Here is a 27,829-nt window from a genome sequence, read left to right as displayed (position 1 = left end):
AGGCTCTATGGCCATGCTCCTTCTACCAGGGGCACAGACTGTGGAAACGAGCCTTTTAGTTTTTTATCGGAAGCATTTACATTTTTATTTTGAAAATGTTCAACAAATAAAGGTGAATGAATGAATATTTTTCTTTTTCCGTTCAGTGTCTTGGTTCAAACTAAAGCCCATTGGGGGCGGTAATGAGCCTCTGAGCTGGTTCGTTATCTGAACAAAAGAAGAAGAAGAAGAAGAAGGAGGCTGATTGAAGCAGAAGCGTAGAAGAAGAAGCGGTTCCTGTCACAGTGCGCAAATGCGCATCCAACAGTTGCGAGCGAACCCCGCAGACCCCGCAGACCCTGACAGCACCAGGCTGGGAAACGACACGTTAGGACGGAAGAGGAAACAGCGCTTCAGGAGCAAGACCGAGGCCGCAGGAAGAGCCTGTGACGCGGCAGGTTAGTGTCGCTCAGCCCGGGCCGGAGAGGCCGAGCCGCGGAGCCGCGGAGCCGCTTTAGCGCCGGACCCGAGCGGGGAGCGGAGCAGGCCCGTCCGCAGGTCACTCCTCCTGGAGGGAGGACGCCACGCCAGACTCCATTCAAAAACCCCAAGATTTTATGGGACACTTCCTTGACACTTATTACAGATCTGACTTAGACTTTGTCATTTAGATTTACATCAAAATTAAATGTCGGTGCAGCGGCTGAGCAGGAATACGGAACAGAAACAAAAAGAAAACATACACATACAAAAACTAATGTATAAACATGAATGAATACGACAGAAATATTGTAATACAAATATCCAAAAAACAACAACACCTGAAATACATGTAGAGAAAACTATAAATATAAAGACTTTCTGTACGTGCGGTGTGTAAGTTATTGCGTTATTATTATTTTTATGACTCACAAAACTCCACGGAAAACATGTGGAGATTAACGATTAATTAGAGATTCACTCTTCAACACAGTCCCTCAAACTTTAAACTTGAAGAGTTTAGTTTATGCGCTGATGAAGATGAACTGTTGAATCCTCCGGAACCAGCGACAGCGCGAACGCGTCCAGACTTTCGGTTACGTTTTCCTGTAAAAACCGACACGTTAAATGCGGGCCTTTCTGAATGGACTCTGGTCCTGTCTATTTGCTGGAACTAACGGTCCAGGTGTTAGACGGAGCCCGGCTCTAGGGAGGAAGTGCTGTGAACAACCGAAAATAAAACCAGATGAAACCGTCTAACACCTGGAACCAAAGAGTCTGTTTTATAGTGAACACAATTAAAAAATGTAAATGAACTGAATTCACTCCCTTTGCCTCCTGTCTCCTCCTTCCTGTCTCCTCCTTCCTTGCCCCCCCCCCCAGAGACCATGGTGGGGGAGCGTCGCAGCGGGAACCTTCTGGTCCAGCTCGGTCCCAGACTCCAGGCGTATCCTGAGGAGCTGATTCGCCAGCGGCGGACACATGACGGCCAGACGGAGTACCTGATTCGCTGGTGCCTCGTCACCCTGGACGACGGCTCCAGTTCCGGGGGCGGGGCCGGCGAGGCGGGAGGGGTTAGCGCCTCCAGCTCCGGGGTGGGCGGGGCCGGCGCCTCCTCCTCGGGAGAAACCAAACCGGAGAACATCCTGATGTGGATGTCCACGGAGGACGTGTACGCCAACTGTCCCACGCTGCTGGGCAAGAGGAAGACGGACGGTTGCCAGGGAAACGGCGGCGAGGCGGCGGACGGTTGCCAAGGAAACGGCGGCGAGGCGGCGGCGGACGTGACCTTCGACGAGGTGGAGCTGTCGGACATGAAGGAGGACGTGAAGAACCTGGTGCGGCGAGCCAGGAAGCAGATGGCCAAGAAGAGCGACTTCTCCATCAACATCATGCACACGATCCACGTCCTGTCCGCCTACGCCAGCATCGGCTCGCTGGTCGGCGTCTTCAAGGAGACCGGCGCCCTCAACCTCCTCATGGAGCTGCTCTGCAACAAGGAGACGCAGACCAGGCGCAGCGCCGGCAAAATGCTGCGAGCGCTCGCATCCCACGACGCAGGTAAACACACCTGGACGTCCTGCTGGTCCCACGCAGCGTCACGGACCAATCACAGACCAGAGGGTTTGAGGCCGAAGCATGTGACACGTCTGAAACATGTGACACGTCTGAAACATGTGACACGTCTGAAACATGTGACACGTCTGAAACACGTGAAATGTGTAATTTTGGTTTCACTGGTAAAAGTCATTATAGGATTCAACCAACACTGTTTATGTCCTCCTCATCCTCCTCCTCCTCCTTCTCCTCCTCCTCCTTCTCCTCCTCCTCCCGTCCTCCTCCCATCCTCCTCCTCCTCCTCATCCTCCTCCTCCTCTCCTCCTCCTCCTCCTCCTCCTCCTCCTCCTCCTCCTCCTCCTCCCCTCCTCCTCCTCCTCCTCCTCCTCCTCCTCCTCCTCCGTCCTCCTCCTCCTCCTCCTCCTCCTCCTCCTCCTCCATCCTCCTCCTCCTCCTCCTCCTCCTCCTCCTTCTCCTCCTCCTCCCCTCCTCCTCCTCCTCCTCCCTCCTCCTTCCTCCTCCTCCTCCTCCTTCTCCTCCTCCTCCCCCTCCTCTCCTCCTCCTCCTCCTCCTGTCTCCTCCTCCTCCTCCTCCTCCTCCTCCCCGTCCCTCCTCCTCCTCCCTCCTCCTCCTCCTCCTCCCTCCTCTTCCTCCTTCTCCTCCTCCATCCTCCCTCCTCCTCCTCCTCCTCCCTCCTCCTCCTCCCTCCTCCTCCTCCTCCTCCTCTCTCCTCCTCCTCCCCCCGTCCTCCTCCTCCTCCCGTCCTCCTCCCCTCCTCCTCCCGTCCTCCTCCTCCTCCTGTCCTCCTCCCCTCCTCCTCCTCCTCCTCCTCTCCTCCTCCTCCCCTTTCCCTTCCTCCTCCTCCTCCCTCCTCCTCCTCCCTCCTCCTCCCTCCTCCTCCTCCTCCTCCTTCCTCCTCCTCCTCCTCCTCCTCCTCCTCCTCCTCCTCCTCCCTCTCCTCCTCCCTCTCCTCCTCCTCCCCCCCCTCCTCCTCCTCCTCCTCCCTCTCCTCCTCTTCCTCTCCTCCCTCCTCCTCCTCTCCTCCTCCTCCTCCTCCTCCTCCTCCTCCTCCCTCCTCCTTCCTCCTCCTCCTCCTCCTCCTCCTCCTCTCCTCCTCCCTCCTCCTCGGTCTCCTCCTCCTCCTCCTCCTCCTCCTCCTCCTCCTCCTCCTCTTCCTCCTCCTTCCCCCCGTCCTCCGTCCTCATCCCGTCCCCTCCCGTCCTCCTCCTCCTCCTCCTCCTCTCCTCCTCTCCTCCTCCTCCTCCTCCCATCCCCCTGTCCCCTCCGGCTCTCCTCTGTCTCCTCCTCTCCGCCTCCTCTCCTCCTCCTCCTCCTCCTTCACCTCCTCCTCGCTCCCCGTCCTCGGGCTCATCCTCCTCCTCCTCTCCTCCGTCCTCCTGCCCTGTGCCTTTCCGTCCCTTCCTCCTCCTGTCCTCCTGTCCCTCCGTGACCTGTCCTCCTGTCCCTGTGGACCTCTGTCCTCCTCCCTCTCCTTCCTCCTCCTCGTCCCGTCCCCGTCCTCCATCCCCTCCGTCCTCCTCCCTGTCCTCCTGTCCTCCTCCTGTCCTCCCCTCTGCCTGTCCTCTCCTGTCCTCCCTCTCCTCCTGTCCTCCTGCCGTCCTCCGTCCGTCCTCCTCTATCCTCCTCCTCCTCCTCATCCTCCTCCCGTCCTCCTCCTCCTCCTCCTCCTCCTCCTCCTCCTGTCCTCCTCCTCCTCCCCTCCTCCTGTCCTCCTCCTCCTCCTGTCCTCCTGTCCTCCTCCTGTCCTCCTCCCGTCCTCCTCCTCCTCCTGTCCTCCTCCCCTCCTCCTCCTCCTGTCCTCCTCCTGTCCTCCTCCTCCTCCTGTCCTCATCCTCCTCCTCCCCTCCTCCCGTCCTCCTCATCCTCCTCCTCCTCCCGTCCTCCTCCTCCTCCTCCTCCCGTCCTCCTGTCCTCCTCCTCCTGTCCTCCTCCTCCTCCCGTTCCTCTCCTCCTCCTGTCCTCACTCCTCCTCCCCTCCTCCTCCCCGTCCTCCTCCCCGTCCTCCTCTCCTCCTCCTCCTCCTCCTCCTCCTCCTCCTTCTCCTCCTCCTCCCGTCCTCCTCATCCTCCTCCTCCTCCTCCTCCTCCTCCTCCTCTCCTCCTCCTCCGTCCTCCTCCCCCTCCTCCTCCTCCTCCTCTCCTCCCTCCGTCCCCTCCCGTCCTCCTCCCATCCTCCTCCTCCTCCTCCTCCTCCTCCTTCTCCTCCTCCTGTCCTCCCGTCCTCCTCCCGTCCTCCTCCCATCCTCCTCCTCCTCCTCATCCTCCTCCTCCTCCTCCCGTCCTCCCATCCTCCCCTCCTCCCCCTCCTCCTCCTCCGTCCTCCTCTCCTCCTCCTCCTCCCTCCTCTCCTCCCCTCCTCCTCCTCCTCCTCCTGTCCTCCTCCCGTCCTCCTCCTCCTCCTGTCCTCCTCCCCTCCTCCCCTCCTCCTCGTCCTCCTACCTCCTCCTCCTCCGCTCCTCCTGCCCCCCGTCCTCCTTCCTGCCTCCTGTTCTCCTCCTTTCCCCTCCCCTCCTCCCCTCCCTCCTCCCCGTCCTCCCTCCCCTCCCCTCCTCCTCCCTCCTCCCCTCCTCCTGTCCCCCCTCCTCCTGTCCCGTCCCCTCCTCTCCTCCGTCCTCCTCCTGTCCTCCTCCCCTCCTCCTCCCTCCTCCCCGTCCTCCTCCTCCGTCCTCCTCCCCTCCTCCTCCCCTCCTTCCTCCTCCCCTCCCCCGTCCTCCCCCTCCCCCCTCCTCCTCTCCTCCTCCTGTCCTCATCCCTCTCCCCTCCCCTCCTCCCTCCCCGTCCTCCTTCCCCTCCCGTCCTCCTCCTCCTCCTCCTCCTCCTGTCCTCCTCCTCCTCCTCCTCCCCTCCTCCTGTCCTCCTCCTGTCCTCCCCCTGTCCCCAGGAAGCCGGGCCTATGTCCTGTTGTCCCTCAGTCAGCAGGACGGCATCGAGCAGCACATGGACTTCGATAACCGCTACACTTTGCTGGAGCTGTTTGCTGAGACCACGTCCTCAGAGGAGCACGGGATTTCCTTCGAAGGCATCCACCTGCCGCAGGTACGTCCCTGTCCCTGTGAGGACGCGTGTGTCTCCTGACCTGTCCTCATCCCTGGAGGACCTGATGGTCTCTGTCCCTGTGACCGTCGTCTCCTCGTCCCTGTGAGGACGCGTGTGTCCGTCCCTGTGAGGACGCGTGTGTCTCTATGTCCCTGTGAGGACCTGTATGTGTCTCTGTCCCTGTGAGGACTCGTGTGTGTCTCTGTCCCTGTGAGGACGCGTGTGTCCGTCCCTGTGAGGACGCGTGTCTCTCTGTCCCTGTGAGGACGCGTGTCTCTCTGTCCCTGTGAGACCTTACTCTGTCTCCTACCTGTCCTCCTGTAGGACGCGTGTCTCTCTGTCCCTGTAGGACGGTGCTAGCTACTGTTGTCCGTCCTGTGAGGACGCGTGTCCTCTCGTCACCTGTGAGATTCGCTGAGACCATGTCCCTGGACCTCTCAGCTGACGCGTGTGTCTGTCCCTGTGAGGACGTGTGTCTCTATGTCCCTGTGAGGACGCGTGTCTATGTCCCTGTGAGGACGCGTGTCTCTGTCTCTGGGAGGACGCGTGTCTCTGTCCCTGTGAGGACGCGTGTGTCTGTCCCTGTGAGGACGCGTGTCTCTCTGTCCCTGTGAGGACGCGTGTGTCCGTCCCTGTGAGGACGCGTGTCTCTATGTCCCTGTGAGGACCTGTATGTGTCTCTCTGTCCCTGTGAGGACGCGTGTGTCCGTCCCTGTGAGGACGCGTGTCTCTCTGTCCCTGTGAGGACCTTAACTCTTCTTCTATGCTCAGATTCCAGGTAAGCTGCTGTTCTCTCTGGTCAAGCGTTACCTGTGCGTCACGTCTCTGATGGACAAGCTGAACACTGCGTCGGGGGCGGAGCCTAGCTCTGACAGACAGGAAGCCAGCCCTGCTCCGGCAGCCGCCTCCTCTAGCTCCGCCCACCAGACGGACCACCTGCGCCTCCAGAGAGAGTTCGACTTCACCATGGCGATGGCCAACCTGATCTCAGAGCTGGTCCGGGTCATGGGCTGGGACCGGAACCGCCACCCGCCCAACGGCACCGCCCCCTCCCGCCACCCAGGAGGGGGCGTGGCCTGCGGTGAGCGTCAGCAGGGGGAGGAGCCGCCCCGCCCCGTCCTCAGGTCCATCTTCCAGCCTCGGTTTTGCGCCTCGTCCCCGGTGATCTCCGTTAGCGCTGCCGTGGCCCCGCCCACCGCCGCCACCGCACCAACGAAGAAGAAGAACGGGTTCAAGACGCGGTCGGACTTCGGCAGCCGCTCGGCCTACGTGGAGTACGTGCAGGAGAACCTGAAGAGCGGCATGATGGTCCGCATGCTGGAGGACTACGAGGAGGTGTGCGCCCGCGACGAGGGCGAGTTCCGCTACAGCAACGATGGATCTCCTCCCGTCCAGGTGAGGAGCCGCCTCCTCCTCCTCCTCCTCCTCCATTTACACCTCCACCACCTCCTCCTCCTGCTCCTCCTGCTCCTCCTCCTCCTCCTCCTCCATTTACACCTCCTCCATTTACACCTCCTCCTCCTCCTCCTCCTCCTCCTCCTCCTCCTCCTCCATTTACACCTCCTCCATTTACACCTCCTCCATTTACACCTCCTCCTCCTCCTCCTCCTGCTCCTCCTCCTCCTCCTCCTCCTCTCTGTACTGTCTCTGACCTCTGACCTCTGACCCCGTGTTCAGGTCTACTGGAACTCCCTGTCCAGGACCTACTGGGTCCACTGGCACATGGTGGAGATCCTGGGTGGAGGAGGAGGAGGTGGTGGCGCCCAGGCTGAGAAGGAGACGCAGGAGAAGGCCTCCTCCCTGACGGAGACGCTGCAGCTCAGCTCTGGTGAGACAGTCCGATGAATCCGGATCAACCAGAACCAGAGGAACTTTATTAATATCCAGAGTTAATAATAATAATAATAATAATAATGAATAATAATAATAATAATAATAATGAATAATAATAATAATAATAATAATAATAATAATAATGAATAATAATAATAATAATAATAATGAATAATAATAATAATAATAATGAATAATAATAATAATGAATAATAATGATGAATAATAATAATAATGAATAATAATAATAATAATAATAACATTCAGAGTGTAATCAGATTACCCCCCCCCCCCCCCACAGCCAGCCAGACGTTCTTCTCCAAACCCCCCGGGGGCCTCTACTCGCTGCCGTACCTCCAGGAGCCTCTGGGGGAGCCGTCCGTCCTGAGCCGGGCCGAGTGGTGGGAGGTCCTCTTCTTCATCAAGAAGCTGGACACCAAGCAGCAGCAGGAGGACGTCCACCGGGTCCTGAGACAGAGCCTGGACGAGCAGGTGGGGACACGCGTCCAAACGTCTTAGCCCTCAGGCATCATTAGGGACAATATCTAAAACACTGACTTTAAATGGTCCGTTTTAAATCAATCCAGTGAGCGTTAGATGATCTGGAAACAGCAAAACAACATTAGCTTCACGGGAAATAGATCATTTTTAAGGGTTCTTTTGTGACTTGGAGTTGAATTTAAAGTAATAGCAAAGTTGTAAAGTTGTGAAGTGAAGCCAAGATGGCCGCCATGTTTCCTCCTCCCCCCATAGGTCAAACTGAGGAAGAACTGGATGCTAGGCTGCTAGGCTACACACATTGATGCTAGGCTGCTAGGCTACACACATGGATGCTAGGCTGCTAGGCTACACACATTGATGCTAGGCTACACGCATTGATGCTAGGCTACACGCATTGATGCTAGGCTACACGCATGGATGCTAGGCTGCTAGGCTACACACATGGATGCTAGGCTGCTAGGCTTCACACATTGATGCTAGGCTACACGCATTGATGCTAGGCTACTAGTCCTCACACATTGATGCTAGGCTGCTAGGCTACACAGATTGATGCTAGGCTACTAGTCCTCACACATTGATGCTAGGCTGCTAGTCCTCACACATTGATGCTAGGCTGCTAGGCTACACACATTGATGCTAGGCTACACACATTGATGCTAGTCCTCACATATTGATGCTAGGCTACTAGTCCTCACACATTGATGCTAGGCTGCTAGGCTACACCATGGTAGAGAGTCAAAGGACAGAAAGACACGTCTCTAAATGTCTCCTTTTAGTTATTGGACACCATGATGTGGTTGCCATGACAACGTCTAAACAATGTTGAGGTAGACTGTCGGACATTTTGGTTCAGTCTGCGGTCCACAGTTTATTCTCGTCTCCTCTGTCCTCCCCGGTCCAGGACCTGGAGCTGGACGAGTCGTCCCTCATCAGCCTGTCCGTCCCCGGGGACGTCGCCAAGAAGCTGCTCCACTACCTGAAGCAAAATCTGCCGTCGTGGTGTCTCAGCGACCTCCTGAGCTCCCACGTCTTCTCCAAACACTACCTGAGGACAGGAGGGGGGAGGCTGGAGGACGAGGAGCTGCTGGGTGAGGACACCTCGATGTCTCTGTCCTTAATTCTGTCCACACAGACGTCTGACTAGTCCCTGTTCTCCAGCTGAGAGCTCCCTGGGCTCCTCCAGTCTGGGAGGAGGAGGAGGAGCAGGAGGTGAAGCTCAGAGCTCCTCGTCCTCTGTGTCCAAGAAAGCCAAGAAGGAACCTCCTCCTGATCCAGAGACGGACAGCGAGCTCCCCACGGAGGACGACAGCAAGTACCCCGAGGACCTGGAGGACAAGATAAAAGGTGAGACTCCAGGACGTGGACCGTGTCTGTCCTCTGAGACTCCAGGATGTAGACTGTGTCTGATGGTGTGTCCTCCTGCAGTGTTTAACACCCCCCGGGTCCAGGGGAAGAAGACGGTCTTGGAGAAGCTGGGGGAGGTGGTGGACCTCCTGAAGAAGGGGGGGTCGTCCTCAGACCAGGACCACCAGCTGGCTGCCGTCCTCTTCATCACCAGACTGCTGGACGACAACGGAGCTCAGGACAAGAACTCCACGAGGAGCGACTCGGCCCAGACCGTCAGGTAAGAAGACCAGGACGTAGACAGAGCCCACACCAGGGAGTAGACAGAGCCCACACCAGGGAGTAGACAGAGCCCTCACCAGGACGTAGACAGAGCCCACACCAGGACCAGGACGTCGCCCACTCAGGTTTACACCCCCGGTCCAGGTGAAGAAGTCCTGAGAACTGGGGGAGTGGACAAGAAGGCCTCACACCAGGACCAGGGCGTTACACAGACCGACACAACAGGACCAGGAACAGACTCCACAGGACAGACTCGGCCCAACCGCAGTAAGAAGACCAGGACGTAGACAGAGCCCACACCAGAGAGTAGACAGAGCCCACACCAGGGAGTAGACAGAGCCCTCACCAGGACGTAGACAGAGCCCACACCAGGACCAGGACGTAGACAGAGCCCACACCAGGACCAGGACGTAGACAGAGCCCACACCAGGACCAGGACGTAGACAGAGCCCACACCAGGACCAGGGAGTAGACAGAGCCCACACCAGGGAGTAGACAGAGCCCACACCAGAGAGTAGACAGAGCCCACACCAGAGAGTAGACAGAGCCCACACCAGGACCGGGACGTAGACAGAGCCCACACCAGGACCGGGACGTAGACAGAGCCCACACCAGGACCGGGACGTAGACAGAGCCCACACCAGGACCGGGACGTAGACAGAGCCCACACCAAGAAATAGACAGAGCCCACACCAAGAAATAGACAGAGCCCACACCGGGACCAGGACGTAGACACAGCCCACACCGGGACCAGGACGTAGACAGAGCCCACACCGGGACCAGGACGTAGACAGAGCCCACACCGGGACGTAGACAGAGCCCACACCGGGACCAGGACGTAGACAGAGCCCACACCGGGACCAGGACGTAGACAGAGCCCACACCAGGGAGTAGACAGAGCCCACACCAGGAGTAGACAGAGCCCACACCAGGACGTAGACAGGGCCCACACCATGGACGTAGACAGAGCCCACACCAGGACGTAGACAGAGCCCACACCAGGACGTAGACAGGGCCCACACCAGGACGTAGACAGGGCCCACACCAGGACGTAGACAGGGCCCACACCAGGACCAGGTGTCTGTGGTAACAAACACAGTTTGACTTGATGGTAAATGTTTCATCGCCGTCAGTTGAGATGATTCGTTATAATGTAATTGAATAAATGTGAACGAGCTGGTGCTGAACAGCTTTAGCGCGTTGACATTAGCCTCCCGCTGCTTCTCACAATGCTAACCCATTAGCCTGTTGTGCTAAGCCATTAGCCTGTGTGCTGCTAACTGGTACGAGGTGACTACGTCTTTGTGTCCCCCCCCAGGGAGAAGCTGCTGAAGCTGCTGGTGGAGCTACTGTCCTCGTCCTCCAGGGACGTGGTTGTGAGCGCGCTCAGACTGACCCACGTCCTCATGCTGCAGTTTGAATGGAGGGTGTCCTTCGCCACCGAGGGGGGGGTCAAGGCTGTGCTGTCCTGTATGCAGGAGTTCCCCTCCTCCGTCCCCCTGCAGCAGCTGGCCCTGGCGGTGAGACATCACCCCCCAGTTCCCCGTCCCTCTATGTCCATGTCCATGTGAGTGACGTGTCTGTGCCCCCCCCCCCCCCAGGTCCTGAAGGTGATCACTGGAGCCAGTAAACATGACCTACGCAGTGTGGGTGGTGGCCCCCCCCTCTCAGAGTCTGGGACCCAGATGATGCTGGAGATCTTCGCCAGTATCGGCTCAGCCACGCCCCCCCACTCCAGAGGACTCCTGGACTCTGTCCCCTCGGCCATGGACGTCCTGCTGGACACGCCAGGGTACGGGGGAGGGTTGATGATGTCTTTGCTGTGTATGGGGGGGGGGGGGGGGGGTGTCTTATGTCTTTCCTGTGAGGGGGCGGGTCTTTCCTGGGGGGCTCTGACGCTCTCCCCCCTGGTCCAGGTGCTCCGCCTCCATCAGGAACGGGCTGCTTCTCGTCATCATGCTCGTCTCCAACCACAAGAGTCTGGCTGAGCAGCTGGTGGACGCCGGCGTGTCCAACGTCCTCAGGAAGTGTCTCCGTCTGTCCAGGGAGCACGCCATGCTGGCCATCATCGCCCTCAACCACATCTCCATGGTCCACAAGCTGGACACCAAAGGTGGGGGGACGGAGACGGGGACGGGGACGGGAGGGCTGTATGCTAACCTCCTGCTGTGGGTCACAACCAAAACTTATTGGAACACCTGTCCCTCTGTCTGTCCTCCCCCGTCCTCCGTTTCCAGAGAGCCGTCCCCAGCTGGACCTGAAGGACACGGAGCTCCAGATGTTGGTGGTGAGTCTGAAGGAGGTGACGGTGACGAAGGAGGTGATCCAGACTCTGGAGCAGATGCTGTGTGAAGACACGTCTCAGCTGGAGGACGAACGCCGCCAGGTAGGCTCGGCCAATCAGAGGGCACTAGGCTCGGCCAATCAGAGGGCACTAGGCTCGGCCAATCAGAGGGCACTAGGCTCGGCCAATCAGAGGGCACTAAGCTCGGCCAATCAGGACGCACTAGGCTCGGCCAATCAGAGGGCACTAGGCTCGGCCAATCAGGACGCACTAAGCTCAGCCAATCAGGACGCACTAAGCTCGGCCAATCAGAGGGCACTAAGCTCGGCCAATCAGGACGCACTAAGCTCGGCCAATCAGAGGGCACTAAGCTCGGCCAATCAGGACGCACTAAGCTCGGCCAATCAGGACGCACTAAGCTCGGCCAATCAGAGGGCACTAAGCTCGGCCAATCAGGACGCACTAGGCTCGGCCAATCAGGGCGCACTAAGCTCGGCCAATCAGGGCGCACTAGGCTCGGCCAATCAGAGGGCACTAGGCTCGGCCAATCAGGACGCACTAGGCTCGGCCAATCAGGACGCACTAGGAAGACTGTGATGTCAGGTTCTCATCGCGGGGCTGTGTTTAGGTTGTAAATCATTTACCATCACTTATCACCTCTGAGCGTGTCCTCCTGTCTCATGTGTCCTCCTGTGTCCCGTGTCCTGTGTCCTACTGTGTCCTGTGTCCTCCCGTGTCCTCAGGTAACTCGCAGCAGAGACACCTACCAGGACCTGGTTCGCCTCCTGGAGCAACACCGGGCGGACCGGGCCATCCAGCTCTCCATCCTCAGGTCAGACCCCCGACCCCCGTCCCCCGTCCCCTGACCCCGTCGCCATGGTGCCATCGTTGTCATGGTAACGTGCCGTTTGTTCCCTCAGGATTCTCAACAAGTTCCTGGACAGCTACCAGGAGGACGTGTTGCCGTGGCACGAGAGCATCGAGCCCTGTCTGTCCTCCATGACGGCCTTCATCAACGACAGAGAGGTTAGCTAGCATGCTAATCTGCCACACGCTAGCCTGCTCTATGCTAACCTACTGCTAGCCTGCTCCATGCTAACCATGCTAACCCATCCTCTCCAGGTGGTGCAGCTGCTGATCCGGTTCCTGTACCGGCTCGCGTCTCTGAACAAGGACTACGCTGTGGTGATGTGTCGCCTGGGAACCAAAGACGCTCTGGTCAAAGCTCTGGACAAACACAGCAGCAACCTGCTGACCCTCCCCGAGCTCCGAGACCTCCTCAGCGACTGTGACAAGTACGCCAGCCTCTACAAGAAGATGACCACCAGCGTCCTGGCGGGATGCATCCAGGTACTGGGGGGAGGGGGGCTACACACCAGTGGACAGGAGAGGACAGGACACGGTGGACGACTCTACTTTATTGTCTGTGCTTCCTGACAGATGGTGCTGGGTCAGATTGAAGAGCATCGTCGCAGCCATCAACCAATCAACATCCCGTTCTTCGACGTCTTCCTGAGGAATCTGTGCCAGGGTGCGTTTGTTCTGTTTGCTTTTCTTTGTGGTCCAGTGTCTGTCCTGTCTCCAGGGTCCAGTGTCTGTCTTGTCTTTATTGTCCAGTGTCTGTCTTGTCTTTATGGTCCAGCGCCTGTCTTGTCTTTATGGTCCAGTGTCTGTCTTGTCTTTATGGTCCAGTGTCTGTCCTGTCTCCAGGGTCCAGTGTCTGTCCTGTCTCCAGGGTCCAGTGTCTGTCTTGTCTTTATGGTCCAGTGTCTGTCTTGTGTTCAGGGTCCAGTGTCTGTCTTGTCTTTATGGTCCAGTGTCTGTCCTGTCTCCAGGGTCCAGTGTCTGTCTTGTCTTTATGGTCCAGTGTCTGTCCTGTCTCCAGGGTCCAGTGTCTGTCTTGTCTTTATGGTCCAGTGTCTGTCCTGTCTCCAGGGTCCAGTGTCTGTCTTGTCTCCAGGGTCCAGTGTCTGTCTTGTCTTTATGGTCCAGTGTCTGTCCTGTCTCCAGGGTCCAGTGTCTGTCTTGTCTTCAGGGTCCAGTGTCTGTCTTGTCTTTATGGTCCAGTGTCTGTCTTGTCTCCAGGGTCCAGTGTCTGTCTTGTCTTTATGGTCCAGTGTCTGTCCTGTCTCCAGGGTCCAGTGTCTGTCTTGTCTTTATGGTCCAGTGTCTGTCCTGTCTCCAGGGTCCAGTGTCTGTCTTGTCTCCAGGGTCCAGTGTCTGTCTTGTCTTTATGGTCCAGTGTCTGTCCTGTCTCCAGGGTCCAGTGTCTGTCTTGTCTTTATGGTCCAGTGTCTGTCTTGTCTTTATGGTCCAGTGTCTGTCCTGTCTCCAGGGTCCAGTGTCTGTCTTGTCTTTATGGTCCAGTGTCTGTCCTGTCTCCAGGGTCCAGTGTCTGTCTTGTCTTTATGGTCCAGTGTCTGTCCTGTCTCCAGGGTCCAGTGTCTGTCTTGTCTTTATGGTCCAGTGTCTGTCTTGTCTTTATGGTCCAGTGTCTGTCCTATCTCCAGGGTCCAGTGTCTGTCCTGTCTCCAGGCTCCAGTGTCTGTCTTGTCTTTATGGTCCAGTGTCTGTCCTGTCTCCAGGCTCCAGTGTCTGTCTTGTCTTTATGGTCCAGTGTCTGTCCTGTCTCCAGGGTCCAGTGTGGAGCTGAAGGAGGATAAATGCTGGGAGAAGGTGGAGGTTTCGTCCAATCACCATCGAGCGAACAAACTGACGGATAAGAACCCAAAGACGTACTGGGAGTCCAACGGCTGCACCGGCTCCCACTTCATCAACATCTACATGCACAAAGGAGTCGTCATCAGGTACGCGTCCTCTCCGCCGCCCCACCGGGTTCTGGTCCTGATTCTGGTCTAAAGGGTTCTCCGGTACCGGTCCCATGTCCCTCTGTCCTCTGTCCTCTGTCTCAGACTACTGTCCATCCTGGTGTCCAGTGAGGACTCCAGCTACATGCCGGCCAGGGTTCTGGTTCTGGGAGGAGACGATCCGTCCAACATCAACACGGAGCTCAACACAGTGAGTCTGTCCCCAGAGACGGAGACCTCCTCCTCCTCCGTCCCCTCCTCCTCCGTCCCCACCTCCTCTGTCCCCACCTCCTCCTCTGTCCCCAGAGACGGAGACCTCCTCCTCCTCTTTCCCCTCCTCCTCCGTCTCCTCTACCTCTGTCCCCACCTCCTCCTCTCAGGATCCTCCTCTGTCTCCTCCTCAGGTGAACGTGACTCCTTCCTCCAGTCGTGTGGTCCTCCTGGAGAACTTGACCCGGTTCTGGTCCATTATTCAGATCAGGATCAAGAGATGTCAACAGGTCAGTTAGTTCCTCCTCCTCCTCCTCCTCCTCCTCCTTCATCAGCACCTCCCTGACCTCCTCCTCCTCCTCCTCAGGGAGGGATCGATACTCGTGTCCATGGCTTCGAGGTCCTCGGTCCTAAGCCGACCTTCTGGCCCGTCTTCAAGGAGCAGTTGTGTTGTCGAACCTTCTTGTTCTACAGCACCAAGGCCCACACCTGGTGTCAGGAGGTGAAGGAGGAGCAGAGCCAGCTGCTGCAGCTCTTCAACAAGTACGACCTCCTCCTCCTCCTCCCCCTCCTCCTCCTCCTTCTTCTTCTTCTTCTTCTTCTTCTTCAAGGTTCCAGATGTATTAATCCTTACAAAGGAAGTTGTAGATTTACAGTACTTCACAGCATCACAGCAGCATTACAGCATATCCTCCTGCTCCTCCTCCTCCTCCTCCTGGTCGTCATGGTGACAGCTCCTCTCCCTCTCTGTGTTCAGACTGAACAGCGCTCTGAGACATGAGCAGATGTTTGCAGATCGTTTCCTTCCAGACGCTGAAGCAGCTGAAGCTCTGGGTCGAACCTGCTGGGAGGCTCTGATCACCCCCATAGTCCACAGCATCACACACTCAGGTACACACTCAGGTACACACTCAGGTACACACTCAGGTACACACTCAGGTACACACACACACAGGTACACACTCAGGTACACACACAGCATCACACACTCAGGTACACACTCAGGTACACACACAGCATCACACACTCAGGTACACACTCAGGTACACACTCAGGTACACACACTCAGGTACACACTCAGGTACACACTCAGGTACACACACTCAGGTACACACACAGCATCACACACTCAGGTACACACTCAGGTACACACTCAGGTACACACTCAGGTACACACACAGCATCACACACTCAGGTACACACTCAGGTACACACACAGCATCACACACTCAGCATCACACACAGGTACACACTCAGGTACACACTCAGCATCACACACTCAGGTACACACACTCAGGTACACACTCAGCATCACACACTCAGGTACACACACTCAGCATCACACACTCAGGTACACACACTCAGGTACACACACACAGGTACACACACACAGGTACACACACAGGTACACACACAGGTACACACACAGCATCACACACTCAGGTACACACACAGCATCACACACTCAGGTACACACTCAGGTACACACTCAGGTACACACACACACAGGTACACACACACTCAGGTACACACTCAGGTACACACACACACAGGTACACACTCAGGTACACACACAGCATCACACACTCAGGTACACACTCAGGTACACACACACACAGGTACACACTCAGGTACACACACAGCATCACACACTCAGGTACACACTCAGGTACACACACAGCATCACACACTCAGGTACACACTCAGGTACACACTCAGGTACACACACTCAGGTACACACTCAGGTACACACACACACAGGTACACACTCAGGTACACACTCAGGTACACACACAGCATCACACACTCAGGTACACACACTCAGGTACACACTCAGCATCACACACTCAGGTACACACACTCAGGTACACACACACAGGTACACACACACAGGTACACACACAGGTACACACACAGCATCACACACTCAGGTACACACACAGCATCACACACTCAGGTACACACTCAGGTACACACACTCAGGTACACACACAGCATCACACACTCATGTACACACAGACTCCTCCCCCTTTATCTGGTTGGAGGGTTTCAATGAATTTTTTAAAACAAAATGGTTAATGTTGCCAAAGGGGTGGAGCTAGAGCAGGAACCAGAGGGGTGGAGCTAGAGCAGGAACCAGAGGGGTGGAGCTAGAGCAGGAACCAGAGGGGTGGAGCTAGAGGAGGAACCAGAGGGGTGGAGCTAGAGGAGGAACCAGAAGGGTGGAGCTAGAGCAGGTCTAGAGGAGGAGCTAGATTAACCATGTATGTGGTGTGAACTCCCAGAATCCTCGGCGTGTAGTCCTCTGTCATGGTTGCTCAGTGAATACCTGGAAAACGCCGAGTCAGCGCGACGCTATAAGAGCCGGGCGGCCATCTTTAACTCCAGAGTGAGACGCCTCACACACCTGCTGGTCCACGTGGACACGAGACAAGTGGACGGAGACGAGCTCAGACCACCCGTCAAGACAAGTGAGTCCATGTCCAGGAGACGGAGACGCGGGACATTACTCTCTCATCTTCTTCCTTTAAACCAAAGTTTCTAACGTTTCTCTTCCAGACGGTAAGGAGGGAAAGAACAAAGACGCCTCCTCCTCCTCCACCACCTCCTCCTCCACCTCCTCAGCTAAACCCAAAGTGAAGAGCAGCAGCAGCATCGCAGGCATCGCCCTCTGCTGGCAGGGAGTGGTACAGCGCCAGGTCAGACTCCTCCTCCTCCTCCTCTTCACTTCCTGGTGTTCTTGTGTCTGGACATGATTAAACCCCCCCCCCCCCCCCCCCCAGGTGAAGAGGTTCCTGGAGTCCAGCTGCAGTCTTCCAGACTTCGTGGAGTCTTATCGGTCTCTGTACGTGCGTCTGAAGAACGCCATGGAGGAGCTGTTCGGTCAGCAGACGGCCTTCGTCCTGGCTCTTCGTCACGGCTTCTCTGCTGCTCTGCTGCAGCTTTCCATCCTCAGAGCCATGCACGTGAGTCCCCCCCCCAGGAACTACAGCACTTTATTAACATGTCTATGGCTGCATGGCTCTAAAACTAAATGACTCCCTATACAAGTTCGTTAATTAGGTTCTAAGCAGAAAGGCCCGGAGGAACTTCACCCGGAGTGAGAGAACAGCTTTGTTCAGTTCTGGAAGGATTTAGAGACGGGGCTGTTATTGAAATACTGTGACGTCATGAAGTTAACTGGAGGCAACGCTGTCACTGTCAAACATGAAAATGTCGTCTTGTTGTATTTTTTGGAGCCAAAACTGAAAAACACGGAGTTGAAGTTGTATCACATCACAATAAACCACACAATGAATTCAGTTACATGAACGGGGAAAGAGTCATTCAGGCAATACACAAATAACAGGAGATGCAGCTACGTCTCTATGAAACGCTGCTTCAGTGTGAACCTCAGAGACTCGTTCAGACTAGAGAGAGGATCATCCAGAGGCTGTAGGTCCGTCTGTCTGTAGCTGCTGGTTGGAACGTGACACATTTCTTTTTCCTTTGTTTTAATTTGCTCTAATTAAATTTATTTAACATTTGTGATACACATGCATCAATCTGTTAGTGACTCGTTTATTTGCAGTAAAGTATTTGTGACGTTCTTCAGATGATCCTTTATTTCATTCATGTATCTGGATTATGGTCTTGTTGATTTTACAGCAATGATTTTGTTCCGGCTCCGGAGCACAGGCTCTTTCTCTTTGCTGATTCCTTCACGCATTCTTAAAGGGATTGTTGCTGCCATATATGGTCAATTCAGGGCATTTTTGAATGTAAATGATGTGAACCATGCAGGAGCCTCGTAGATAAGAACAGCAGGATTTATCATCACTGGTTACTCATTAGTGTGGAAGGACCGCAGAGTTTTTTGTTATGACACTTGGCCCCAGGTCCAGGTCCTGGTCCTGGTCCTGGTCCTGGTTCTGATGGACGTCCCTCCTGCAGGTGAGCGAGCGTTTTGCTCAGTACATCGACCAGATGATCCAGGCCTCTGGTGGAGTGGAGACTCTGGAGCGTCTGAACCAGTTCCTGGAGCCGATGCTGTTCCTGTCGGGTCTGGAGTTGGCCAACACCTTCGAGCACTTCTACAGGTCAGGGGGCGTCACCACCCGGTCCGCTCAGAACCGCCGGCGGCGGCAGGGACGGGTTCTGAGGCTGTCCCTGTGTCCCCCCGTCTGTGCAGGTACTACCTGGGGGACCGGCTCCTGTCCCGGGGGACCCTGTGGCTGGAGGAGGCCGTGGTGAACCAGATCGGGAGCTGCTTCCCGAGCCGCTTCCCTCAACAGATGCTGAAGAACCTGAGTGAGTCCGAAGACCTGCAGCAAGAGTTCCACCTGTACCGGCTCCAGCAGCTGGACCGGCTCCTGCAAGACCAGGACCAGGGCTCAGGCAGCCCACAGCTGGACCTGCGCCTGCAAGATCAGGACCAGGTCAGAGAGAACCCACACCACCATCCGAGGACAGGGACCCACAGGGGACACAGGAAGGAGACAAAAAACTGACCATGTCCCTCTGTCTTCTGTCTGTCCTCTGTCTGTCCCTCTGTTCTATCCTTGTCTCTGTAGATGATGGAAGACCAGTGGGTGGAAACAGAGGATGAGGTGGACGTCCAGGTCCTGGTTTTGTCCCCTCGTTGCTGGGCCGTGTCCTCACTCTGTTTCCTGGAAGAACCGAGTCGACACTTTCCCCCAGAACTCAGCTCCTACCTGGTCCACTTCACCAGGTTCTACTCCCACAGTAGGTTCCCCCCAGACCAGCTTCCCCCCAGACCAGCTTCCCCCCAGACCAGCTTCCCCTCAGACCAGGTTCCCCCCAGACCAGCTTCCCCTCAGACCAGGTTCCCCCCCAGACCAGGTTTTTCCCCCAGACCAGACCAGGCCCAGATCCACTAAAGCCAGTTTATCATAAACCAGAGGGACGGGACAGACTAGTTTATAGCACATGGACCAGGTGAGACCAGGACTGACGAACAACAACCTGCCCCCTTAGGACTTGACGGGGGGGGACCCTCTACCTTCAGACCCGGTACTAGTCTACTCTTGGTTCCCTGATGGTTCTGGTTCTGGTTCTGGTTCTACAGGTCAGTCCATGCTGGGTCCTGGTCTGTGGAGGCCCCGCCGGCTCCAGTGGACCTGGTTGGGTCACGCTGAGGTCCAGTTCGGGTTCAGGACTCTTCACGTGTCCACGTTACAGATGTTTGTCCTGCTGCACTTCAACGTCCACCAGGTCTGTCCCCGTCCCCTGTCTGTCTCTGTCCCCTGTCCCCTGTCTGTCTCTGTCCCCTGTCTCTGTCTGTCTCTGTCTGTCTGTCCCCAGACGTTGACCAGCTGTGTGTGTCTTCCAGGAGGTGGACGTCCAGTCTCTGCTGGAGACGTCTGGTGTGTCCACTGCCGTCCTGCTTCATGCTCTTCAGCCTCTGATTGGAGACGGGGGACCTCTGTCCTGCAGCGACATGGACCAACCGGACCGAGGTCAGAGACACACGGGCCCCGCCCCCGTCTCCTAGCCCCTCCTCCCGACTCCTCCTCCTAACCCCGCCTCCCTCTGCTCTCAGGTGTGCTGCGATTGAACCAGCAGGTGGCGTCTCTGAGCCAGGACGGCGTCCCCTCGTCCGTCCACCTGCTGCCCAGACAGACGTACCTGAACGTGGACGAGGACGCCGGCAGCGCTCTGGAGAGGAAGAGGAACTACGTCTACTGTCTCATCGTCCACATCATGAAGCAGGAGAAGGAGATGCACATCGACAACCTGGTCTTCAAGGTCCGTAATAATAAATAGTAACAAAAATAATAATTATAAATAGTAATAATAATAATTATAGATATAATTAGGGCGCATGATAATTATAAATATATATATATGATGTCAGGAAATTGTGACATCATTCGGATAGGTCCGATATCATGACGTATCAGCCCGATAACATATAATCTCTGTTTTTGTCAGCACGGTGTGAGTGGTCGTTTTAATCAGCGCTCCCTCTCCTACATGAGACCTGCACGGCCTGCAGTGAATGCTGCATTCAAGTGGCGTCAGTATAATCGGAAAAATAACCTTCTGACTGAATAAATGCATTACTCCCTCATGTCGGGAAACAACTCATCAACTCTTATCACTTTCACATTGAAAATCCTATGTTGACTGACCTTTGGTGCTTTCACATCGGTAAAGTCCGGGTTGAACCTCCCGCTGTGAGAGCTGCGCCTGTTTCTTCCTCCCTCATACGTCATCACGTACATTACACATAAAGCTGCAGTTTGTTGATGACCTGAAGATTGAACCTGTCAAACCAAAAGGCTGCTGATATTAGAATAAATCACTATGTGCCCGATATCTGCCTCCAAATCTCCTCTTCTCCTCGGATGCAGAGCGCTGCCACGATGGTTAAAAAAGTGAGAGACCGTTATAAAGACTGGACATAAACACAGTCGCCGTTCACCTCTGAGTTTCCATTAGCGATCATTTGATTTGATTGATTGGAATAAAAACTCTCTGGCCTTCAGAGATCAGTCTTTATGGGAGCAGACCAGAACGAGTTTATGAGCTGAAGCCTCTACAATGATAAAGTCTGTCAGGCGTCTATATAGACTATATCAGCGTCAGATCCAGGTTTTTAGCCCGATGTGAAAGGGGCTTCTGTCATTATTTGGTAGTAGCTGACTGATATCACCGTCTTATCCACAGTATTTTACTCATTTCCCCGGATGTTACACATAAATCATAGAAACATGAACATAAAAAGGTCGGGGAAACAACTCGCGAACCAGGAAAGGGGAATTTTCCGTATTCCAGGTCTAGAGGCCTTTATTTGGTTCATTTCAAATATCAAATAGTTTAGTTTGACCCTGATCTTTTAGCAAATGTTTGCTTGCTCATAGTTTTTTATCTGAAAAATAAATATCTTCATTTTAAGAGTCAAAACTTTCTTATCTCCAGGTCTGGTATCGGTTATCAGTTATCGGTATCGATATATCTATATCGGGTGAGGTGTAGTTCCAGGGCTACATCGTGTGGTTGCCATGGTTACTCATGTGGACGTGTCTTCCAGGTTCTGGACTCGTGTCAGAAGCAGGACGCGTCCCGTCCTCGTGGTGGCGTCTTCGGCTGCAGCTCCGGGGACGTCCTATCCTGCATCATGCACGTCATCAGCAGAGGCTGCATTCGTCGGCATGACGACAACCCCCACATCCTGGAGTTCCTCCCCGAGGACCCGCCCACCCCCCAGAAAGGCCACGCCCACTTCTCCTTCAGCCGGCCCGAGGATGGAGACGAGGCCATCAGGTGATCAGCTGGACACACAGACACATGGACACGTGCATGGACCCCTCATTCAACCCTGTCTCTCTGTCCCTGTGTCCCAGCCTGGTGGCGTCCTCCCAGCGCCTCGAGGACGGGGTCCTGGACTCGGTTCTGGTCTCGATGGGACGGACGATGACGCAGGACGAAGTTCGTCAGCTGATGCAGAGGACGGTCCAGCAGGTGAGGACTTGAGGCGGTCGCCATGGTTACGTCCTGGGGGTCGCCCAGTCAGACGTGGACGCCAACCATCTCTGTCCCCCCAGGTGTCCGGGACTCTGAGCCTGGACCTAGACTGGGCCGAGCACCTCCTGGTCCACTGCCGCTGGAACGTGGAGCTCCTGGTCCAGAACTACAGCGAAGACCCGGATGCTGTCATCATGGCCGCCGGACTCAAGACCAGGACCCCTCAGCCCCCGCCAAGCCCCACCTCCTCCTGCCCCGTGTGCCTCAGCCCCAGGTCCGAGGCCTCAGAACCGGTCCCCTTTCTGAGCTGCATGCACTACTGCTGCCGGGTGAGTCCTGGTCCTGGTCCTGGTACTGATGGGGGGCTTATGTGTCCTGGTCCTTGTCCTGATCCTGAACCCGGTCCTGGTCTTGTGTCTCCAGTCCTGCTGGCAGGAGTACCTGACGTCCCGGATCGAACAGAACCTGGTCATGAGCTGCAACTGTCCCATCACAGACTGCCAGGCCCAGCCCACGTCCCACTTCTTCCTCAGCGTCCTGGGGGACAAGGACACCGTTGCCAAGGTAACGCCCTCGTCCTCCAACCCGCTCTGTCCTCTATCTGTCCCTGTCTCTATGTCCTCGTCCTCTGTCCCCGTGTCTTACCCTTTAAAGCCTGAACCTTGGCTCCTCCTCTGATGATGATGTGGGTGTTATCAGCTGATCACGGACCTCTTTGTGGTGCAGGATGTTTGTCTGGAGGCAGAGTCCCGGTATCTAGGATCTATTATTGAGTTTTTGGTAGAAAGGCCAGTGGGGCCTGTACTGGATCAGGAACCTGGGACAAGTTTACTGTGGACCAGACCCTGCAGACCTCTTTCTATGGGCCCTTTGTTGAGTCAGTTAATCTGCTGGTAGGAGTCTGTCTGGGAAACAAGAACCCTTCAGACCTGACTGGACTCTGTCCTGTCCCTTAAAGACCTGGATGAAGCACCAGAGATAACGCTGACCACGTCTCTGTGTCCTCTGTGTCCTCAGTATGAGAGTGCCTTGCTCAGGGGCTTCGTGGAGTGCTGCTCCAACCTGACGTGGTGCACCAACCCTCAGGGCTGTGACCAGATCCTCTGTAAAGACAACGTGGGGAACATGGGGACGTGTTCCAAGTGCAGCTGGACGTCCTGCTTCAGCTGCAACTTTCCAGAGGTATGTCTCCAGCTGCCCCCAACTGTCCCCAGCTGTCCCCAACTGTCCCTGAATGTCCCTGTCTCTGTCCCCCGTCCAGGCCCACTACCCAGCCAGCTGCAGCCACATGTCCCAGTGGATGGATGATGGAGGCTTCTATGAGGGGATGAACATGGAGGCTCAGAGCAAACATCTGGCCAAGCTCATCTCTAAACGCTGCCCCAGCTGCCAGGCCCCCATAGAGAAGAACGAGGGCTGCCTCCAGTACGTGGGGGGGGGGGGGGAGCTGATGGTGATGATGATGATGGTGGTGATGATGATGATGGTGATGATGATGATGATGATGAAGGTCTCTCTGTCCTCAGTATGACCTGTGCCAGGTGTAACCATGGTTTCTGCTGGAGGTGTCTGAAACCATGGAAACCAACTCACAAGGATTACTACAACTGCTCTGCTATGGTTGGTTCACACAGTCACATGATCACACGAGCTCGTCCAATCACAGACCAGCAGTAGTTTATCAACATCAGGTGTCTTTAGTTGGTTTATATATTAATAATAATCAAAGTCTGGACTCTGGTCTGGTCTCATGCTCCCTGAACCACTCTTTGTCTTCATGTCATCATTTCCTCTGCTTGATGCAGCCAATGATTTGACCCTTCTCCACCAGACTAACATCTCCTCCTCCAGACTAACATCTCCTCCACCAGACTAACATCTTCTCCTCCACCAGACTAACATCTTCTCCACCAGACTAACATCTTCTCCACCAGACTAACATCTGGAAATGAGAAGCTGCTCATTGCATCAGTTGGTCTTAAAGAACTTGTTGAACTAATGATCCACCAGGAGGCGCTGGACTATGAGCTCAGTTAGATCCAGGTGGAGGAGACAGTTTTGTCCAGGTTGGTGAATATTGGTTGTTTTAGTAGCTGCTATAAGTGGAATCTGTTGTATAATTTGTTGCTGCAGGTGAGTAAAGCAGCTCGTCAGGAGAAGAAGTTCCAGGATTATAACGAGAGATGCACCTTCCACCACCAGGCCAAGGTTAGCGATGTTACAGCTGTAGCAGCAGGTCTTTTAGCTACATGCTAACCACTAGCGTCATGCTAACCGTTAGCTGCACGCTAACTGTCTGTTCTTGCAGGACTTTGCCATCAACCTGGAAAACAAGGTGTCGTCCATTAACGAGGCTCTGCAGATGAAGGCCCTGACCTTTGTCATCGATGCTTGTAAAGTTCTGGCTCAGGCTCGTAAGGTACCTGGACCTTTGCAGTCCTCAGAGACGGGTCTGTGGGGGGACACAGGACGGGTCTCTGGGGGGACGCAGGCAGTGATGTGTCCTCTGTCCTCAGGTGCTGGCCTACTCCTGCGTCTACAGCTACTACAACCAGGAGACGGAGAAGATGGACGTGATGGAGCAGCAGACCGAGGCTCTGGACCTGCACACCAACGCCCTGCAGATCCTCCTGGGTGAGGCTCAGCGTCCTGGTCCACCGGAGACGCCTGTTTGGACCTGGTCTCATAGTGTGTCCTGGTTTCTGTCCTCAGAGGAGACGCTGCTGCAGTGCACTGACCTGGCCTCGTGTGTCCGGCTGTTGAAACCTGAACACCTGAACACCGGACTGGAGTTGATCCGACGCATCCAGGAGCGCCTGCTGGCCATCCTGCAGCACTCCACCCAGGTACCCCTGGAACCGGTCTGACTCTGGTCTGGAACCGATCCAGTTAGTCTGTGAAGCCAGGTTGAACCATTTATTGTGGTGTGGGGAGGTCTCGTCTCGTCTCTTATCAGCTGACCGGTGTTTCTGTGTCGTCCAGGACTTCAGGGTTGGATACCAGTCCAAGAGCCAGGAACCAGAATCTACTCAGACCTCCAACCTGTCCAAGAACAGCAACGCCAACAAAGTGTGAGTCCCTCACCGCTGTCCACACCTGTCCCCTCCTGTCCTCTCTCTTCATGTAAGACATGACTCTGTCCCACCTCCAATAATCTGGTCTCCGTCTGGTCTAGGTCCAAGTCAGAAAGGGGGTCGGACTCTGGAGACTCGGACAATAACAACTACGCAGGCGAAGGAGGCGAAGAGAACGAGGACGACGACGACGAGTACGATGAAGAGTACGTCCCCGAGTGGCACGAGGACTACGACGAGGACGACATCGACGAGGACGACTTCTTCTCCGACGACGACGAGTCAGAAAACCTGGAGAGGGACTTCGGCCCCTTCGACTGATCTGGACTAGACCAGGAAACCTCGGGAAGAGAGCGAGGCTCCGCCCCCTCCTCACGATCTCTGACGCCACCCGAGGACGTCGGACACGACGGGAGACGATCTGAGCGACGTCCTCCTTCGCCTGAAGACCCCCAGCCTCCAAACAGCTGCACCCGCTTCACATAATTCACCGTCTGTGTTTTCATTGGTCCAGAGGGAGGACGGCAAGACCAGTTCTGCAACGTTTGAATCCTGAGAAAAGTCTTAGTTTGGTCTTTAGATGATAAATTAAGTCAAAGAGTTGACTTGGTTCTGTGTTGTTCATTCACTCAGCTCTCTGAAACCAGCCTAAACCAGATTAAACCAGTCTGAAACCAGCCTAAACCAGATTAAACCAGTCTGAAACCAGATAAAACCAGTCTGAAACCAGATTAAACCAGCCTATACTGGATTAAACCAGTCTGAAACCAGATTAAACCGGTCTGAAACTTTTTCTAAACATATTTGTTTTGTCTCACGTTATAATTTGACTTTAACCGAATAATCTCTGAACTGATTTAATTTTTCCGTCTCTTCTGTTCCGGATCACCTTGGTTCTGGCTCTGGTTCTGGCTCTGGTTCTGGCTCTGGTTCTGGTTCTGGCTCTCGGTGGTTTTCTTTCACAGAACAAACTGTTTGTGTTGTTTCTTGCTGCTGCTTGTTCGGTTTCTGCCGTGCTGAAGGGAAAGTGTTGCTCTCGTCCTGCTCTGCCTCCATGTTTCTGGATGACGTCTTCGGTTAAAAAGAAAAACTGTTCACATTTAGTTTTTTATGCTTTGAACAGTTGGACGTTTCTATGCACCTGAAGAAAGACTCTGAACCCTCGAGTATCTCTGCAATAACCGTGGCTAGCAAAGACGCCCCTGCTGTCCTCCGTGTGTCAGGACGTCGTCCCGCTCCCTGTTCTGCTGTAATTTGACAGATCTATATTCATATTGTTGTTCTATGATGTTTCTTTGTTGGAGTCGAGCGACTCGGGCTGAACTAAATAAAAGCTTTTTCTGCTACGATGCACGACGCCTCTCTTCATGTGATCAGGAACATACGGGTCAAACTGAAGGAATCGGCCAATATGAAACTACGTTAGTTCAGAAACCAGGACCCGTATTCCTCAAGATGCTCAGAGCAAAGTATTCCTAGTTCCTAGAGGAACTCTAAGGAACCTCTAAGGAAACTCTTAAAACCGACGGTGACGGTTTCTCAGTTTCCCTCCGAGCTGAGAATAAATGATGAGCTTGTGAACACAGACATTTTAAAGTAGATCTGCTATTTATTTCTCTTCAGTCTCATAGATCAGATTCTAGGATTCAGTCTGTGGATGTGACTCCGTTCTATGGATCAATGACATGATGCCTCATACGTAGCAACCGGCTCAACCCCAGCTCCTCCCTGCACCTCCTCACAGACACCTCCTCACTGACTCCTCCTCACTGACATCACACCTCCTCACTGACATCACACCTCCTCCCTGACTCCTCCTCACTGACACCTCCTCACTAACATCACACCTCCTGTCCTGGAGTCACTCCTCAGACCAGACTCCTTTAGGCTCAGCTAGGAGCTACACCAGAGGACCTGGCCCTGGAGGAGGACCTGGGGGACGAGGACCTGGGGGAGGACCTGGAGGACGAGGACCAGGAGGACGAGGACCTGGGGGACCTGGAGGAGGACCTGGATGAGGACCTGGAGGACGAGGACCAGGAGGACGAGGACCTGGGGGAGGACCTGGAGGACGAGGACCTGGGGGACGAGGACCTGGGGGAGGACCTGGAGGACCTGGAGGAGGACCAGGAGGACGAGGACCTGGGGGAGGACCTGGAGGACCTAGAGGAGGACCAGGAGGACGAGGACCTGGAGGAGGACCTGGGGGAGGACCTGGAGGAGGAGGACCTGGGGGACGAGGGCCTGTAGGAGGACCTGGAGGAGGACCAGGAGGACGAGGACCTGGAGGAGGACCTGGGGGAGGACCTGGAGGAGGAGGACCTGGGGGACGAGGGCCTGTAGGAGGACCTGGAGGAGGACCAGGAGGACGAGGACCTGGAGGAGGACCTGGGGGAGGACCTGGAGGAGGAGGACCTGGGGGACGAGGGCCTGGAGGAGGACCTGGAGGAGGACCTGGGGGAGGACGGGTCCTGGTCTATGAGGTTGATAATCGGTTATAAACATGTTGACCAGCTGGTGCCGCTAATGCTCATGTCTTGTTTGCAACCTCAGTTTAGTCCCCTGGGGACTATAAAGAATGAATCTGAATCTATATATAACTGTAGTATATGTAGTTCAGTTCATTCATTAGCCTTAGGCTAATTATTTAGCTAACTTCAGCAACAGCTGAATTACCAAGCAATTCACTTTCCAGATGTTCTCGAGTTGAAGCCACATATAATTTTTATTTAAGATGATCCAAAATGGACCAAACCCTCAAACTTAGTCGAAAGGTTTTTGTTTTTTCAAGAACTTTATTCAGACCTTTAAAACTAATATAATGACGTTGTCATGCAGCCAAAGCCACACATTCAACATACAACCACAACCACACTACAACATTCATCTCTCCAAAAACATCTCCAAAAAATACAAGAATAACTTTAAAAGGATCGAACTAGGAAACAAAAA

General features: G+C 55.1%; 1 protein-coding gene across 2 annotated transcripts; it reads left to right on the top strand.

The window, feature by feature from the left end:
* Positions 1 to 208: 208 nt before the first annotated feature.
* Positions 209 to 26,226, top strand: LOC125018488 (cullin-9). 2 transcript variants are annotated; one of them, XM_047602421.1, is made up of 44 exons: positions 209 to 437; positions 1,342 to 2,019; positions 4,918 to 5,072; positions 5,844 to 6,467; positions 6,750 to 6,900; positions 7,207 to 7,397; positions 8,308 to 8,494; positions 8,565 to 8,750; positions 8,832 to 9,030; positions 10,351 to 10,552; positions 10,634 to 10,824; positions 10,949 to 11,145; positions 11,270 to 11,418; positions 12,060 to 12,148; positions 12,237 to 12,342; positions 12,439 to 12,666; positions 12,757 to 12,847; positions 13,952 to 14,123; positions 14,229 to 14,334; positions 14,528 to 14,623; positions 14,701 to 14,876; positions 15,091 to 15,224; positions 16,619 to 16,804; positions 16,893 to 17,032; positions 17,117 to 17,299; positions 18,267 to 18,412; positions 18,505 to 18,751; positions 18,887 to 19,058; positions 19,402 to 19,547; positions 19,666 to 19,792; positions 19,876 to 20,081; positions 21,370 to 21,602; positions 21,683 to 21,800; positions 21,884 to 22,132; positions 22,227 to 22,367; positions 22,821 to 22,985; positions 23,065 to 23,228; positions 23,330 to 23,423; positions 23,937 to 24,011; positions 24,112 to 24,222; positions 24,320 to 24,437; positions 24,516 to 24,649; positions 24,786 to 24,874; positions 24,979 to 26,226. In XM_047602421.1, exons 1-44 carry the CDS (start codon positions 293 to 295, stop codon positions 25,196 to 25,198), a joined length of 7,917 nt encoding a protein of 2,638 aa, XP_047458377.1. In that variant the 5' UTR covers positions 209 to 292; the 3' UTR covers positions 25,199 to 26,226. The 2 variants fall into 2 exon arrangements, with proteins under 2 accessions (XP_047458377.1, XP_047458376.1); XM_047602420.1 differs by having other exon boundaries at positions 15,091 to 15,236.
* The last annotated feature ends 1,603 nt before the right edge of the window (positions 26,227 to 27,829 follow it).

Source organism: Mugil cephalus, chromosome 13, assembly GCF_022458985.1.
Source record: "Mugil cephalus isolate CIBA_MC_2020 chromosome 13, CIBA_Mcephalus_1.1, whole genome shotgun sequence".
In the NCBI taxonomy this organism is placed as follows: Eukaryota; Metazoa; Chordata; class Actinopteri; order Mugiliformes; family Mugilidae; genus Mugil; species Mugil cephalus.
Note: the sequence above shows the minus strand (reverse complement) of the source record. Positions and strands in the feature narration are given on the sequence as shown.